The 12,192-nt window shown below is 38.2% G+C and overlaps 1 protein-coding gene across 1 annotated transcript in view; it reads left to right on the top strand.

Annotated features, from left to right (window-relative positions):
* Positions 1-12,192, top strand: part of LOC109110677 (multiple epidermal growth factor-like domains protein 10) — a 47,622-nt gene that overhangs the window by 4,387 nt on the left and 31,043 nt on the right. Inside the window, 3 exon segments of the mRNA XM_042731956.1 lie at positions 8,481-8,727; positions 10,428-10,548; positions 11,772-11,908. Coding sequence (XP_042587890.1) covers positions 8,481-8,727; positions 10,428-10,548; positions 11,772-11,908 — 505 coding nt within the window.

The raw sequence follows: 12,192 nt of genomic DNA on the forward strand, positions 1-12,192 counted from the left end.
TGTTAGTGTGTTATGTGTAAGCCAGGTTAAAAAGATGGGTCTTAAGTCTAGATTTAAGTGTTTCTGCCTCCTGAACAATGTTAGGTAGATTGTTTTAGAGTTTGGGATCTAAATAGGAGAAGGATCTGCCGCCCGCAGTTGACTTTGATATTCTAGGTGTTATCAAATGGCCAGAGTTTTGAGAACGCAGTGGACGTGGAGGACTATAATGCGATAAGATCTCACTCATGTACTGAAGTGCTAAACCATTCAGGGCTTTATAAGTGATTAGCAAGATTTTAAAATCTATACAATGTTTAATAGGGAGCCAGTGCAGAGTTGACAGAACCGGGCTAATATGGTCATACTTTCATGAATCAACTCATCTAGAGACAGAAAGAGCTGGATTGGGCATGTCTCATGAGGGAAAATGTGCAGTGCTGAGGCTCCTGGATAGGTCTGAGAAGCACAGATTTACTCAATGGCTTGATTTACCAGCGTACTGCATGAGTCCTAACATATCAAAACAATCATTTCCCACAGATCGGGCTTTAGAATTAACATGGTTACTTATGTGTTGCGACATCTTTCAGTAAAAGTGTGTTTGAAAAGTGGTGACTGGTCCACAAAAGAGTCACAGAGAAATGTAAAGAACAAATAATTATGATCTACTGACATGATCAGGCACTTCAGTGAAAATGAACAGGCATTTCTCAAAGTTTAAAATCCCTCAGAAGGTCAGCAGAGAGCATGTTTCACTGCAAGATCGAGTGTTGATCTGTGTCTGTGCAGACAGTCTTAGACGGATGCATTCATCTCTATTATTTAATAAAGATGAGGATGTGGAAAAAACTGTTTAAAATCTGTTTTTGGACTAACAAGGATATTTTGAGTTTATGGTACAATGACCTCTTATACAGTATGTCAAAAGATCTGGAAATGTGAAATCTAAAATGCTGTGGTGCTTTAATATTGTTATTAAATCTAGTGTAAGGGTCTTGAAGAAATCATTACATTAAGAGAAATGTGAATCTAAAATGTAAACACTATTATGCATTTACAGCTGTAGAAGCATAAAATATTTATGAATCCTTTCCCACTCCACTCTCCTTTTCCTATCATAAATATATTGTTACATTTTTACCATTTTATAGATATATTTTAGATCCCTTAAGCCTATCCCCAAACCTAAAAAGTGACCTCTTTTCAACAGTGTAAAAATGTAGAAAACAGGTAGAAAAATATACAGTGACAATAATTGTTATTTTTGTTACAATATTTGATTACAGTATAACAATTTTGCATTTATAGTTACTTATCAATACTAACAGTAAAGTGATAGATTATTTCAACCCTGATAAAGTAAGTTTTGGATACACATCAAGAGTCAAGAGGCATTTATTTGTCATTTGCATAGTTAACACTGGGGAAAACTGGCCATTGAAATGCTAGTGACGAGGCTCAGACATACAATGACAATAACAGGACCAAACATAAAAAAAAAATTGAATAGAAAAATGAACATATACAGATATAGACGTACGAGGAAGGCACTGAGATATTGAGTGACTTATGTGACCAAAGGAAGAACAATAAACGCAGACAGAGCAGTAAATACAAATAAGTGGCAGTAACAGATACAGTAAGGGTAGACAGTGTTAAGAGTTATAAGTACTCCTGAGGTACTAATATAGATTATTGGGGTAGAGCAGTGTCTAAAATGTCATTGTAGAGTGTCGCAGAGCTACATGAAAGAAAATGAAAAGTGGCAGTGCAAGTACAATAAAAGTAAACTTAAGAGCAGCATGTATTCTGGTTTTAGATGGAGGATAGCTGGTTGTTTAGCAGTCTGATGGCTTGAAGATAGAAGCTGTTCTTCAGTCTGGTTGTGTGTGATTGAATGGATCGTAAGCGTCTGTCTGATGGCAGTGTGGCAAACAGGTGATGAGCAGGCTGAGTGCGGTCCTTCCTCGAGCAGCGAGTCTGATAGATGTCCTGTAAGGCTGGTATAGGTCTCGTCCTTTGATGTGCCTTCATAAATCACACATAATCCATGACATTTCTTTATCAGAACGAGTTTTGTGATAGCCATGTTGCATTCAGAATGTTTTGGGGTTGAAGAACAGATAAATATCATTGCACATATTATTCTCATATAGTCTTGTGCTTTATACTAGGAAAAAAATCTGTGAACTATTCAGATTTAAAGGGATACTCCATCCCAAAATGAAAAGTTTGTCATTAATCACTTACCCTCATGTCGTTCCAAACCGTAACTTCATTCATCATTCAGAACACAATTTAAGATATTTTGGATGAAAACAGGGAGGCTTGAGACTGTCCCATAGACTGCCAAATAAATAACAGTGTCAAGGTCCAGGAAAGTATGAAAATCATCGTCAGAATACTCCATCTGCCATCCGTGATTCAACCGTAACGTTATGAAGAGACGAGAATACTTTTTGTACAAAATTTTCATTTTGGGATGGATAATCCCTTTAAATCTGTACAGATCACCGATTTTTTTCTTAATATAAGCACAAGACTATATAAGAATAATATGTTGAAGTGCAATGATATTTATCTGTTCTTCAACAAATCAATACTTTTTGTACACAAAGAAAACAAAAATAACGACTTTATTCAACAATTCCTTTCCTCTGTGTCTCTCCAAATCATCGTAGCGCCATTTTGGCGAATCTGAGCTGGACACCGGCTGCGTACGCTCTTCTGTGTCAGCCACGCCACAAGGATACATTTCCTGTGTGTATTTACACTTTGGTTTGAAAGACAACAGCGCATCAGTGCAGCGCGCCTAAATCACAAAATCGCAAAAAGCCGGTGTCCAGCTCAGATTTGTCAAAATGGCACTACGCTGATTTGGAGAGACACAGAGGAGAGGAATTGTTGAATAAAGTTGTTATTTTTGTTTTCTTCATGTACAGAAAGTATTCTCGGCTCTTCATAAAGTTACGGTTGAATCACTGATCGCAGATGGAGTATTCTGACGATGATTTTCATTCTTTCCTGGACCTTGACACTGTTATTTATTTGGCAGTCTATGAGACAGTCTCAAGCCTCACTGTTTTCATCCAAAATATCTTAAATTATGTTCCAAAGTCAAACAAAGCTTTTACGAGTTTGGAACGACATGAGGGTAAGTGATTAATGACAAAATTTTCATTTTGGGATGGAGTATCCCTTTAAAAATCCCCAGTGTAAAAGCCATGTGGTCAGAAAGACTTGTGTAACATCACTCTGTTAAATGTGATATCAGATATCACCTGATGAGGAGGAAACGTCACAGCATAACAGGGTTATGATACTGAAAACACATAATGAATGAGGCAAATCAACTCCTATTGCAATGAAAATCAAACATTTACAAACTTTTAACATTACATATTAAACATAGTTCAGTCCATCAAATAACGTGAGTAATTTCAGTATGCTGTTCATTATAACAATAAAAATCTGTATATCTAAAAATACACACAAAACGTTTCTCTATATTTTGCCACCAGTATTCTAGACTCTCACAACATTTTTATATCCCTGTTTTAATAAAACGCTTATGGAGAAGGATTTTGCAGCATGGCTGCAGTCAGCTGTGATATGACTTTAATTCATCTGAAGACTCATTGTATCTGGCCCTTCCAGGCCACGGGACGCCAACAAAACACCCTGCGCTGAATTAAGGCTGAAGGAAAAAAAGCCTTTTCTTCATCCACAGAGAGCAAAACAAAGAGAAGGCACTGATTGGCCAGAAACACAGGAAATGACCTCAGGGCTGAGCTCATGTGATGTCAGATGTAGGAAAGGGCAGCACAATAACACAACATGCTCAAACAGACCTTATTGTTACAGTGCTGAGCCTATATTACAGTCCTGCTTGATATTGAGTTGACAATATATATATTATTTTATGACAGCCAGTGTTTAAATGTTTATATTTAGTAGAAATGTAATGATATCATTACAAATTTCTTATTGTTGTTTATTATAAAAATGGTATTCTAATCAGTTGTTCAGTTTGACCGTATTATAGTAATGCATCTCTCTCCATGAAACTCTCCACAGACACACAGTAGAAAACATGTAATGGTTTTTCTACTGTACAAACCATATTTTCTGTTGCCCTACCCCAACCCTACACCTAAACCTACCCCTTACAAAAAACTTTCTGCATTTTTACATTCTCAAAAAAAAACATTTAGTATGTTTTTAAAGCCTTTTGAATTCTGGGGGCACAGACAGTGTCCTCATAAACCACCTTCACATTGAAATACCTCTGAAAGGACCATGTCTTTATAAAGCACCCAAAGCAGTGCACAGTTTCCTATCTAGCGTGTGTTGCTGTCGCTGTCTCATCATCTAGGAGACGTCACCTGTGTGCTGTGATCTGCTCGTCTGCTCATCTGACCGAAGCTTTGTTCTCAGTGTGTTTGCGCTGTTCTGTCCAGGCATGGATTTGGTGAGCTGGTGATGGATAGAGTTAGTGTGGATGACCTGCATGTCTGCTCACTGAACCGGCTCGCGATCACTAAAGCACTCTGCTTACTTTAGCTCTTTACTTTACTTACCCTGAAGAACCTTTACTGAGATTTCAACGCGGTCATGCAGAAGACATCAAAACCCACAGTCCGACATATAAAAGATAAAACACTAATATATTCACGTCAAAATCGCTTGATTCACAGTCTCAAGCTTCATGGTGAATTAGGGTAAGGTCTGATCAGTGCAAATGATGTCTGAGATTACCCTCAGGATACTCTGTACATGACACAGTCTTAAAAGCCTGGGACTTCCCAGCCACAGTATAAGTCAAAGTACAGTGAGTTGATAGTTTGATGTATGAAGCACACCAGTCCTGCCTGATACACCTGACACGGTGCAGTAGAGCACTAACACACAGCTGTGGGACTATGCAGACGAAAGCGCTTCAGTGCTGATAACCAGGCAGATTCTCGTTTGAACTAGTGATAGATGTTATGTTCAGCGTCGCAAGCAGCCTAGGAGAAAATGTGCAACACTGCAACTTATAACAGATGTTTAAAAGCACAAGAGAAAGTAGAAACATAATGATACCATTTCTCAGTATCTCAATATCCAAAATCTGGGTTCAGAATCAGAATCAGAAAGAGCTTTATTGCCAAGTATGCTTACGCATACAAGGAATTTGTTTAAGTGACATAAGCTTCCAGTACACAGAGACAACAACAACAAAAAAAGCAAATAAATACATTGTATGAACAGTTGTGCTATAGATGACAATGGATTAGAATAGAGTGAGATGCAGAGATGTACTAGGATGGAGGGGTGACAAATAAATATAAGGATATTGCACATTTTTATTGCTCAAAGTGGGGAACATTTAACTGTTCATGAGGTAGATTGCCTGGGGGAAGAAACTGTTCTTGTGCCTGACTGTTCTGGTATTTGCGGCTCTGAAGCGCCGGCCAGATGGCAAAAGTTCAAAGATGGGGTAACTTGGATGTGAGGGATCCAGAGTGATTTTCTGAGCCCTTTTCCTCACTCTGGATGTAAACAGTTCTTGAAGGGTAGGTAGGGGAGCACCAATAATCCTTTCAATAGTCCGAACCGTTCTCTGTAGTCTTCTGTGTTGGGTATTCACACTCATTTCATGATTCAGTTCCATTCTTGATTTGATTCATTTGGATACATGTCCATGTCAATAGAAACCTCTCAACTAATATCGTAATACCCCATGGGGCCTGTAAACAGGGTTGGGGAGTAACTAGTTACATGTAATGGAATTACGAACAGTAATTTAATTACTAAATAAATGTAACTGTAATCTGTTATAAAATGTGTAATTAAATTACAGTTACTTATGAAAATGTTAATGATTACAAAGGGGGTTACATCTGAATATTTTCACACACATACAGATTTGATTTTTCATAAATTGCAGTGACTGTTCTAAAATAAGAAACAGCAATGTTTCAGGAGTTTAGGACACATGCTTATTTAATAACTGTTTTATTTCCTATTTGGGTTTATGTATATGCTTTATTTTTAAGATTAACAGTTTTTTTCCCCAGGCATTGTTAGATGCCAGTGTTTCCTGTCATAGCTATACAAAGATTTGATTTCAAAAACAGTATCATAGCTATTAAACTATATCTTGTTAGGATTTTTATGTATTTAAAGGGTTACTCCACCCCAAAATGAAAATGTTGTCATTAATCACTTACCCTCATGTCATTCCAAACCCATAAAAGCTTTGTTCGTCTTCTGAACAGAATTTAAGATATTTTGGATGAAAACAGGGAGGCTTGAGACTGTCCCATAGACTGCCAAATAAATAACAGTGTCAAGGTCCAGGAAAGTATGAAAATCATCGTCAGAATACTCCATCTGCCATCAGACGTGCAATCTGACAAAATGTTCATTTTGGGGTGGAGTATCCCTTTAATCTCAGAACAATCTCAAAGTGAAATTCATTAGAAATGTAGAAACAATCAAAAAGTAATCAAATATAATCAGTTACATTGCTTTAATAAAGTAATTGAAATAGTTACACCATTCATTACATTTTAAATACTGTAACTTGTAATCTGTAACCGATTACATTTCCAAAGTAACCTTCCCAAAACTGTCTGTAAAGTCTATAAATACATTTCAGTAAGTTAAGTCAGTCAGTAGCTTAATTGTTAAACACATATTTAGTTCAGTTTAAATATTTTTTCTTTATTTTTACTAATCCTGTTATACAAATTTCTGCAAAATTTCTGCATTAAAATTTCAATGATAACATTGTCATTCAAATATCAGCCTCTGTTTCTGAACAAATCCCAGCTTGGCTCCACTGGTGTTATCTGAGGCTTTGATGATCTGCTGTCTATCATCAGTACAGTAATAATCTGTGTGGTGCCAGATGATGTGTTATTGGAAGTTCACTGTGACGTTGTGTTGTATTTTGGTGTCATACATTGCATTAGCTTTAATGTGACCAAACGTGCCATTTTCTCAGGGCACGTCCTGGCCAGGATTTCTATATTGCCTAAACCATACAAGTTTTGGCTTTGGTTTCTTGTTTTCATACTTAATGAAGGTAATGATCGTTTGACCAATAACATGCAGACATTGTACGTAATCGACCAATCATGGTGCGTGAGAAGGTGGGACCTACAGAGAACGGTCAAAGCGATGCAAATACGTGTACATATTAGTGTTGGACTTGAAGCAGCACTGAGCAGACCGACCGGTGTATGACATCAAAGTCATCACGGTACTTTGTCATACAACGATTGGTCTGCGCAGCGCAAACAAAGCCAAAACCTGGATATTTTAGGCAATATATAAATCCTGGCCAGGACGTGTCCTGGGAAAAATGGCATGTTTGGTCACCCTACATTAGCTTAAACATTTCATAAAATAGATGCTCTTGACAGCTCAGTTACACTAATGAGTTGCATTACTTGACAGAAGAACTGCTTATTCCAGTTAAAATGAACACAATCACTGAACCCTGGTGTCCTGTACCTCCACTCCACTGAAACAGTGTTTGTAGCTTTGCTTTTACAGTGTGGAAACAGTATCATGTTGTGTGTTGATCTCTCGCTCTCTCTCTCTCACACACACACACACACACACACTAAAGCAGCATTTCATTCACACTGAACCAAAGACTTGAACCTAAACTAACCTCAGAACACTCACCTATTACTGTGCTTAAAGGATATTCACTTCCAGAATAATAAAAAATCCTGATAATTTACTCACCCCTATGCCTTCCAAGAGGTTCATGTCTTTCTTTCATAAGTTGCAAAGAAATTAAGAGTTTTTTTTTGAGGTACACATTACCAGAATTTTTCTCCATATAGTGGAATTCAGTAGTGGCCAACGATTTCAAGGTCAAAAATGCAGCCATTTTCTGAAAAAAAAAAAAGTTTTTTATATTTATACACTTTTTAACCACAAATGCTGGGCTAGCATCAGCTCTGCGATGCACATGTGTGTCTTTAGTAGGTGATATTGGATAGTACCAACCCAGTGTTTATGAAGCCAACATGCAAAAAAGCCATTGCCCTCTACCAAAACAACAGTTTTTTTTAAAGTTGGAGGAGAAAATGAGATGGAGTTTTTAACCAAAGTACAAAGACGAAGAACTAACTGTGCGTGACCTTTCCAACAGGATTACGTAATGTGTGAAGAAACACATCGCAGAGCTAGAGCAAGCCCAGCATTTGTGGTTAAAAACATGTATAAATTATTCTTTTTATTTTTTTCAGAAAATGACAGATTGTTTCGCTAGATAAGGCCCTCATTCCTCGGCTGGGATCGTGTAGAGCTCTTGAAGTTGCACTGAAACTGCATTTTTGACCTTAAAATCGTTAGCCACCATTGAAGTCCACTGTATGGAGAAAAATCCTGGAATGTTTTACTCAAAAAACGTATAGTCTATAGTGTACAGTCCGCGGTGCAGGATGTCCTGTCGTGTGTGACGTGAACAGCAGCTCTGTGTGTGTGTGCAGCCTGTGACGGTGATCACTGGGGTCCGCACTGCAGCAGCCGCTGTCAGTGTCAGAACGGGGCGCTGTGTAACCCCATCACCGGAGCCTGCCTCTGTGCGGCCGGATACCGCGGCTGGCGCTGCGAGGACCTCTGCGAGCGCTCCACCTACGGACACGGCTGCCAGCAGAGGTGCCTGTGCCAGAACAACGCCACGTGCCACCACGTCACCGGAGAGTGTGTGTGCAGCCCAGGATACACGGGAGCCTTGTGAGTTCACCTGCATGCTCAATGTAATCACCCATTACAAGTAACACACGAATGTCAGACTTAAATCAAAATTCTTACAAAAAAAAAAAAACCTTCACACAAAATTACTGAAGTTTTTTTCAACTGCTTACACACTAGATCTTTCCTTGTCACACAGTTTCTGAAAGCTGACACTCAAACAGCAGAAGCACACACCAAATCTACAAAACCACACACTAATCATCTAATAAAAAACCATTTTCAAAACACAAAAAACACATTCTCCAAAACACAACACACAGTTCTCTATGTAACACACAAATCTATCAGGATTTAATATTATGGCAAAGCTGTTTGCAAATGTTTGCTTTTGAGATGTGTTCATTCATTGTGCAAGAGATGAGAGATGTGTGTGCAGCTCTTGGATTTGTGTGTAAAGTTTTGAAAATGTGTGTAAGTAGTTGAAAAAAACTGTAACATACATAAATAGAAATATAAACATGAACACTCTGAACACATGAACATGAACACAAAAAAAGCCCAAGATGAAGCCCATGCATCATTTTCAGGTACGTTCATATATGAAACTTTTTGGGCTGTTGACATTAATAATGTGTTTTAAGCTCTGTAATAATTTTACCACCACCAATGTATCTGCCTTAATATTCTAACCAAGTTTTTACTATGAATAAAACCAAAAAACATGGTTCTTGTAGCCATGGATTAACCATGGTTTTGTTACTTCAAATAAAAATTTACAACGAACTATTCACTTCAAATAAAAATTTACATATTAAGTATTACATTTAAGTATTCAGATCTTTTTTTTTTTTTTTTTTTTTTTTTGCAGTAATAGAAACAGACCTCAGTGAACAACAGCCTTTAAAACAACTTAAAATGCATTATATAAAACAATGAAGCAATAATGATTGGTTAATCTATAATAATTATATGGTTTCATTTAATAACACTGTTAAAATACATAATATAATACAAAATAAACAATTTATGTTTTTGCGATAGAAATGCTACAGCCTCTGTAATTTCTTCAACAAAAACATGTGGACACCACAGACCTTACAAAAATGAACCGTGGTTTTATAGGGATAGTTCACCCCAAAATGAAAATTCTGTCATTGACTACTCACCCTCATGTTGTTCCAAACCCATAAGATCACCCATAAATTCATTTTCAGAACACAAATTAAGACATTTTTGATTAAATCTGAGCACTCTCTGACCCTGCATAGACAGCAATGCAACTGCAACGTTCCCAGGTCCAGAAACAGTAGAACAGTCCATGTGACATCAGGGGTTCAACCATTACATTTACATTTATGCATTTAGCAGACGCTTTTATTCAAAGCGACTTACAGTGCATTCAGGCTATACATTTTTTTTTTTACCAGTATTTGTGATTCCTGGGAATCAAACCCACAACCTTTTGCGCTGCTAATGCAATGCTTTACCACTGAGCCACAGGAACACATTTTTGTCCAAAACTACAAGAATACTTTTTGTGTGCAAAGAAAACAATGATAACATAATTTATTCAACAATTCTTCTCCCAGAGTTACCATGATGCAAATTTACTTTCATATTTTATTAAAGTTCTATTTTGTCCCCGGTAGTAGTAGTTTTTTTACTTCTGTAATATTTGGGGGAGGGGCCACAACGATAGAGTTGGTTGAGTCTGACGCTGTGTTTGCTGTCTGCTGCAGCTGCGAGGAGCTGTGTCCTCCGGGGAAACACGGCCGGCAGTGTGAGGAGCGCTGTCCCTGTCAGAACGGCGGCGTGTGTCATCACGTGACCGGAGAATGCTCCTGCCCCGCCGGCTGGATGGTACGTCTGTGCAAAACACAAGTCTGGAAGTGATAAATAATTCTGATTCATCATGTGTGGGCATCTGCAGTGTTGTTATTTTATTTGGATTTGTTTTAAAGGGGTCATGAACTGCCTCTGTTTTTTATTTTGTACTGTTCTCTGAGGTCCACTTATCATGTTATCAAGATTTTTACATAAAAAACAAAAAATAATTTAGAAGTAATAGGCTCTGTTTGAATAGGCGTGGAGGATTGTAGACTCGGAAGTAAACACTCACTGTTATGATTGGCTAATAGTTGTGTATGTTTGACAACATACAAAACAAACAGAAAAAAGATACAAAGCAATATGTTAAAAACACATAAATACTCAGCACATATCAAACGATCAGTTTAACAGACAAAGCAATAGTGATCACATAATGAAGACATCTACTCACACTTGTGTTGCGACATTACTGTCAGATCCAAGAAAGTTGCACAGCATCGTCTGTTTGTTTCAGTATTTCTGAAAATCCCACCTCGAATTGTAAATAAATAATAATAAACTAAAAAATGAATCTGCAGTAAAATGAAGTGAACAAAGGAATGAGTTCTTACTGACGCCGTCTGGATCTTCATTAAAAATAAAGTTCATTCACTCTTTCCTAACGTTGGGATCAGAAGGAAGGCTGTCTTCAGAGCATCTTTATCGTTTGGTTTCTGGGTTGACCTGCGCACTAGCTTCTCTCATTATTTACACTACAGGCACGAATCAGTGGGAGGAGCTAAACAGGCAGTGATGTGGAATCGGTGGGCGGGGCTAAACAGGTGGTGTGGTAGAATCGGTGGGAGGAGCTAAACATACAGTGATGTTGAATTGGTGGGTGGGGCTAAACAGGCAGTGTTGTTGAATCGGTGGGCGGGGCTAAACAGACAGCGATGTAGAAGCAGGCGTTGATCTTCTGTGGAGACGGTGCTTATCCACACTATTACATCAGAGAGTAGAACATTCCTCAAGCTGTCGTTTTGGCAGACTGGCTTCAATATAAGCTGTTTTTAGACTAATGAGAAAGTTTTGAGTTCTGAAACTTACAGGATGTTTTTATAGAACAATGACCTCTTATATGTCAAAAGATCAAGGGAATTTTGGCTTCTCAGTTCATGACCCCTTTAAAAGGTTTTGTTTAATTTGTACACATTGTTTGTCTTTGCATCAGAGAATACTGTGTTGTAACAGAAGTGTGTTGGTGTTGTTTTCAGGGAACAGTGTGCGGGCAGCCGTGTCCGGTGGGACGCTTCGGGAAGAACTGCTCACAGGAGTGTCAGTGTCATAATGGAGGAAGCTGTTCTCCGTCCACCGGACAGTGTGTGTGTAGTGCAGGATACACAGGGGAGAGGTCAGTACACATGCCGTGCTAAGAGACAGCATGCTCTAACACCTTACAGCATGGGAACATATGAATGGTGGCCACAACTTTCTACACTAAAGGTGCTGCTGAACAGCTGACACGGTGCTAAACAGAACAGTCCACTGAACAGGCTGTACATCTGTCCCTTACAGTCTCATGTTCACTCCTGTCAGCAATGAAATATGGTGCTACCCTGACTTACATCTGTATGACTTGTGCGCAATATTCAAGCATCCTTAAGTCACATGATAGCTTTGTTTTTGAATTGAATA

Source organism: Cyprinus carpio, chromosome B10 (assembly GCF_018340385.1).
Source record: "Cyprinus carpio isolate SPL01 chromosome B10, ASM1834038v1, whole genome shotgun sequence".
In the NCBI taxonomy this organism is placed as follows: domain Eukaryota; kingdom Metazoa; phylum Chordata; class Actinopteri; order Cypriniformes; family Cyprinidae; genus Cyprinus; species Cyprinus carpio.